The 6585-nt window shown below is 37.4% G+C and overlaps 1 protein-coding gene across 3 annotated transcripts in view; it reads left to right on the top strand.

The window, feature by feature from the left end:
* LOC122083611 (glycine oxidase) overlaps positions 1-6069 on the top strand; it is a 9429-nt gene extending 3360 nt beyond the window's left edge. For all 3 annotated transcript variants that reach the window (XM_042651480.1, XM_042651479.1, XM_042651478.1), the window contains 7 exons: positions 933-1147; positions 1235-1305; positions 1417-1579; positions 3795-3984; positions 4946-5104; positions 5254-5342; positions 5653-6069. In XM_042651480.1, coding sequence (XP_042507414.1) covers positions 933-1147; positions 1235-1305; positions 1417-1579; positions 3795-3984; positions 4946-5104; positions 5254-5342; positions 5653-5751 — 986 coding nt within the window. In that variant the 3' untranslated portion in view covers positions 5752-6069. The remainder of the gene's footprint in view (positions 1-932; positions 1148-1234; positions 1306-1416; positions 1580-3794; positions 3985-4945; positions 5105-5253; positions 5343-5652) is intronic.
* The last annotated feature ends 516 nt before the right edge of the window (positions 6070-6585 follow it).

Raw genomic sequence — 6585 nt, 5'->3', positions numbered from 1 at the left:
AAAAAAAAAAAAAAGAAAAAGAAAAAGAAAAAGAAAATTAATAAATAAATAAATAAAGATCAGAGATGACAAAAAATTCTTTTAATTTGTAAAAACATTTGAGTATCTGATACATTTAGCTTGAGATAAATCCCCCTAATCCCAAATGAAAAGCTACACCATATGTATGTTGTACATGATACGATACTCTAACCTATAAAGCAAAAGAAATATAAGTTACATCAAGCGTATAGGAAGGATAACCAGCTGGAGTCTAAGAATTTTTTCTACACCAAGGAACTTGCTTTTTTTTTTTTTGCAACCTTTTTTTGCAAAGCCTAATCTATCATAAAATGAGCAATATCAGCATAAATTCTTGGGTAAACTCTGATGTCATCTTCAAAGAACCTCTTATTCTTTTTCTTCCGTAAACCCTTCATAATAACATATGGGGCAGGATTCACATGTGTAACTTTTTCCCCCAAAATGACATATTGGTCACTGATAGAACAAACTTATTAATGCCAGCAGGTTGTGTCATACAAAACCCAAGCAGTCCATGAAAAGCCATTTAACATGTCTCTACTGTGAAAGATGGTAAAGGAATCATAACTCTATTGGAAAGCGAAAATGGGATAGAAGTGGAAGGAATTCCAGGGGAGAAGAGTAATTGAATAAAGGACTAAAAAAATGTTGTATGTTATTAGTGTTTGTCAAAATGATGCTTGTTCAGCATCTTAAATCCTACTGCAATGTATTTAAAGCTGTTCTGTCGGCCACATTTTCTAATGGACCTTATATTTCTTATTGAATGGTTTTTTACTGCCTGTATGAGTATATAAGGAAAGAAGAGAATTCTTGTTGAAATATTGATGTTGATTTTTTTTTCTCCTTAAGCTGTCTGTTTTGTGTATAAGAGGTGAAATATCACAGTGTAATATTCTTATTAATAGGAAGCTTGTTGGTTGGTAGAACTTTGGAAAAGTCAGCAATGTTAAGAGATAGGGTAAGGCACTTTGCTGAAGCTGGCATGGAAGTCGAGTACTTGTCTGGCCATTCATTGGTTCTAAAGGAACCAGCACTTGATATCGGGAAGGGAGGTGGAGCAGCCTTTTTACCAGATGACAGTCAGTTGGACGCCCATCGTGCAGTTGCATTTATTGAGAAGGTGCCTTGAACTTACAATCCTGCTTTTATTCAGAAATAATGAGCTTTATTGCTGCTGTTTTTACTTATGTGAATATGTTTGGCGTAGGGTAACAGAAGTTTTGCCTTGAAAGGCAGATATGCAGAATTTTATCATGATCCAGTCATCAGTCTAGTAAGGTCCATTATATATTTACCAAGGGAATTTTTGTTGAAAAAAAATATAGGATGATTTGGAAGCCAAAAAAGCTCCTATCGGAGAATTATTTGTATAACTGATGATAAATCCAGATCAGGTAGCACTGGAGAGGTTGAAGGAATTCGAACTTCCAAAAAGATATTGTACAGTAAGAAGGCCATTGTAATTGCAGCTGGTTCCTGGAGTGGATCATTGATGGAAGACCTGCTAAGAGGATCAAACGTTGTATTGGATGTTCCTGTAAAACCTCGAAAGGTTTGATTTCGGGATTTAAACTGACAACTTCGATAAATGTGGAATACTTTTAACTTATTTTCTGCAAATTCAAGTGTTAACTGTGTGATTATCATAGTGTTCTTATGTTCTTCAACTTTTGTGTGTGTGTGTGTGTGTATGCATTACTTTTCCTGTTTTGTGTTCCTTACATATATGGGATATGTCAATGGGTTCTATATTAGTTGATAAGAGAATGATTGAGTGTTTTCTTATGCATGATTCTGTTTCTCTTAAAGGATGGTGGATGTTCTTTACCATATCTGAATGCTTGAGAAATTTGTGTTATTTAACTCAAAAGTTCATAGATCTCTCTCTCTCTCTCTCTCTCTCTCTCTCTCACACACACACACACACACACATAGAGGCAACTGTAAGTTATAAATGAAGATAGAGAATGAGCAAAAGTGTCAGACATCATTCAATCTTTTGTATGTGGATTGAGCCAATATCTTGTAATGCAATCTCGGGTTGAAACCCTGTTTGGGTTTGCCATGGGGCCAACCCACGTGCCTAAGCAGGTCAATGTGTAATGAGTGGCAATGTGATAATTAACCAGATCTTTCAAAGGGCTACTTGGTAAGTAAAAGAGAAAAGGTCATGGAGGGGTTTATGAATTATTGTACAAGGGTCAACTTGGAAATATTTTAGGAAATCTAATTGGAAAACCATAATATAATTTTTTTTTGGGGGGGGGGGGTAGGAGTGTCGTCTTCAACCTCCTGACTGGAAAGGAGGTGGAAACCCAGCAGGGATTTCAGTTAATCAAACTTCACCAAATAAGCTCGGATGGGCCTGAAAAACCAGAGGTAGGTTGCTAGCACTGTGAGCTAGTAACTCCATTGCTCCAGCTAATGATTCAGCAACATAGTAATCGACTGCAGTCATAATGGGCAGAAAGATCAAGCCAGATTTGAGTTCTGGTTTAGTTCTATTGGGAGGGTGGTATGAGGGCATCAAGCTCTAGGGTTTTGATCATCTCTAAGGTGAGCATTAAACCCCAAGAGTTGACATTGAAAGATTGTGATTTGAGAGAGATCAAAAGCTCCCTGAGGAAACCAGTAGAACAGGATACTGGAGGCATTTCAGAACTTGAATGAAGGAGGGAAAGTAAGAAGATGAAGATTAGGAAACAATAAAAGAGCACCAGAAATGGAAGGAAGAAGAAAGGTACTGAAGGTACTGATCGCAGAATGGAGGAATCGTACCTGAAACAAGGAAGAGTGAAGTCGTAAGACCAGAAGTTCAGGAGAAGAAGGAAGAGAAACGCGCCCAAGCACAGGGCACACAGGCACACTCAATGAAACTCAAACTTTCTATTCCATTATTCAATCTGTTTGTTGCAAGTTTACAACTATATATATACATATAAAATAGTATAAGATACTATAAAGACTCATATGACTTGTATAAAATAGAAACTAATTCATCTAAGGGAACTAAAGCAACTAAGGAACTTTCTCTTACATAATCTAACTCTATAAAACACTCCCGTAAAAAGATAATTAAAATTACCAAGAATCCCAATCGCGTATCTGGCCTGGTTTGGGTAAAAATATGGTTCAACAAGGAACTGGGAAATTTTCCTCCACGATTTGTGTCACCTTGGATCCCCCTCTTGCAATTTTGTTTGATCTCCTGTTATAGGAAGACATTTCTTTTCAGTTTTCCATTATTGGGGGAATGGAGAATATTTTACCAGCTGCATTTTACAGCACCAGTTTCTTGCAAAATTGTTGGTGCAGATTTCATTGACTTGTCAAAGTGGACTTGTTGATTTATTCTCTTTTAATTAAATATTTTTCATTTATGTATTTATATATATATATATATATATTTTTTTTTGTTTTTATTGGATTGGAAACGTTTCCATAAGGTTCACGATGGTTTCATATTTTCTCTTTGGTGCCAAATGAAAACAAAGGTCAACACTTGACCGTACATGTTGTGTTTTCAATCTTCATGATAGCAAGAGAATCACAATGGTGGTTAAGAAAACCCGTACATTTGCTTCATTGTAGTTTCATTAATATGAATTCACTGATGTGGTCATGTGCAAAAAAGGCTAAATGCCTTTATAAAAAGTTGACTTCTTTTGAAATTTCATTATTTCTTCTGTTGCTTTGATTGTTAGTGACATGAATGGCATTGTGTCTTACTCTAGCTAAGATGAGCCTCTATTGTTCCCATATCCCAGGGCCATCTCCTTGTGGTAGAGAACTTCAACTCCTTTTGTCTGAATCATGGTCTGATGGAGGTTGGATATGTTAGCCATCAAAAAACTGCCTTGCATCCTCCGTCTTCTATGCCTGGAGTCGCTGATGATGCGCAGAACTTGTCCATTTCAATGACAGCCACCATGGACCCAGTGGGGAACCTTGTCCTTGGTAACTGTCAGATACCTACTCTTTAATTTTTTCAAGCTTGGTGCTTCAATGTTTTCAAGTTCATTATCCTTGTATTTATTTTAGTTTTCCTTCTTTCCTCCCTGGCAGAGATGTCATAATTTCATGCTTCGGTTTCATTTGCTTCTTATACATGCCATGGCCCCCTCTGCAACTTCAAAACCTGTGGTGTCTCATCTTTTCTTTATGTTTACTGTACTATGATTTGGATTTCCTAGGTTTATAATTTTGCCTTAATTATTTGTCTTGCAAAAGCTCCAAGAATATCGTCTAAAATTCTAGTCTTTGAAAGCTCTCCAAGTATTTACTGAAATGTTTTAGACTTTAAGTTATATGACCAATATGCTCTCATCCTGTACCCTTTAGTTTTAGGTTATACCTAGGTCTTATCACTTACATTATTGTAGATTGAATTTCATTTCTTGATGGATAAACTATTTTTTTTTTTTGGTTCGTGATGGATGAACTATTGTTCTTGGCAGGTCAAGTTAGTGTAGGAAGAGGAGAGACCATCCTCCCTGGCTCTGAAATGCACTGGCAAAGTGATTTAGGACCTACAATTTTTTTATCCATCCAAAGCGATATTCTAGGGCAAAAGCTTTGATGTACAGATTTCTTCTCAATGCTTATTTTCATATCTTTTCACAATAAGAAAATATTAGGATGGATCTGGTGGGTATAACAACCTAATAGGGGTTGAGTTGTAAAATTCCCAAGTTCCTTGAAGTTACAAGAGCCCAATACTCAATATCGGAAGGGATCACCACTTCCTTTTAGACATGATTATTTCTTTCCTCATAACAATACTCTACTATGACCTGCTATCTAATGTAGGTATTCTTTGCATGCAATACAGATAGTATCAGTATGGCTTCCTGTCCTAACAGGAATACTCTGGATTTTTTTTTCCTTTTTAAATATTCTATAACCTTTTCTTTTTCAGGGAGCAGCCGCCAATTTTCTGGGTTCAGTACTGTAGTAGATCATTCCATCATTAACCGCATATGGGATCGTGCCAGGGAGTTCTTTCCTGCTCTGAGAGAAATATCGCTAAATGATTTTGCTGAGAGCAGAAGAGTGCGGGTGGGATTGCGGCCTTATAGTAAGTACATATTTCATATTAACGTGTCAAATGGACTATTTATTCAGTTTCTTGGACCATATGGATTGTCATTGTACTAAAATTGGCTGCAAGCCTACTTTTAAAAAAGGCAATGAACTGATGAATGTATAACAATCTACTGATCATAGTGCCTGATGGGAGGCCAATCATTGGGCCTGTTCCTGCTATACCAAAACTGTTAATTGCAACGGGACATGAAGGAGGAGGTCTATCCCTGGTAATCTTTCTATTTCTCCTGTCATCCTTCTGAAAAGTTTTAGAATCAACCTGAGGCAGATCCACCCCTGGATTAATTTTCCTGCCCATTTCAGGCTTGAATTGAGGTTCATGGTGGAGATCTGAGAGGAGAAAGTGGCGGACCTACCATGACCCTCAGAAGATACCTGCAATGGACTTAAATGATCCTAACATGACTGGGTGATAATCTGCCTAAGGTGGCAGCATAAACCTCTTGAGCTGTATTATCACCTTAAAAGGAATGACTCGGTGTCTATTGCTGTTCTTACATTTTATTGGCTATATTTCAGGCTCTTGGTACTGCCGAAATGATTACTGATATGGTGTTGGGCACTAGCCTCAAAGTTGATTGTGCACCCTTCTCAGTTGAAAATCGATTTTCTAAATGACATCAGGTAAAGATAGAAGAACATGCTGCAGGGAGGTGCTACTGGTTATCACAAGTAAGGCTGTCCTACTGATCCAGGGTTGTGTTCTAGGAACTGCGTTGATGCATCCTTTTCCTCATTACATGTACCATATACAAAAAATGGTTCCCATTTTATTTATCCTAGATTCCCTTATGAATATGATTTGGATATATAGAACTAGCAAGATGATACATTTCTGTGTCATGGTATTGATAAATATATGCTTGTCTCTTAAAGTAATGATTGTAGTTTGCCCAGGATATGGTTGAGAATATATTCTGAATTATGTTTTCTGTTGAGGCTCTTTGCGGATTGCAGGAGTCCAAACAGTTGGTAACTGCTCTGATTAGTGCTAGGTCAAGTAGAGATACCTGGACATTATGTGAGTTGCATCCTTGATCTCCATTCCTCAATTCCCTTGATCTTTAGGAATTCACACTTCTAGCTAAAGTTGTGGAGTTTGATTTCTACGAAGCCATGGAATTTGGTTGCCTTAAAATGGAAATCTAATCTTCCCAGCTGATTGGATCATCATCACCAAATCATTGAAAAGGCAAACCAATTGCTTTGGAGATCCAATCTCCTCCAGAAAGGCATTGACCTGGAACGAGCCATGAGAAGGTACACACTTGTGATGGGTCACAGAAGGGAGTTGCTCCATTGCATATTTTGTTGGTCCACCCAGACCCATTTTATGACCTTGTTCGGGTTCATCTGGAACACCCCTTGTGAGGTCCAAATATCACACAAGCTTCTGGCACCCCAGGTAAGAGAAGCATATTGATGTGTTATGTTTTTCAGTCACTGTTTGAT

Source organism: Macadamia integrifolia, chromosome 7 (assembly GCF_013358625.1).
Source record: "Macadamia integrifolia cultivar HAES 741 chromosome 7, SCU_Mint_v3, whole genome shotgun sequence".
NCBI classification, from domain to species: Eukaryota; Viridiplantae; Streptophyta; class Magnoliopsida; order Proteales; family Proteaceae; genus Macadamia; species Macadamia integrifolia.
The sequence above is the reverse complement of the archived record's forward strand: the minus strand, read 5'-3'. Positions and strand labels throughout refer to the sequence as shown.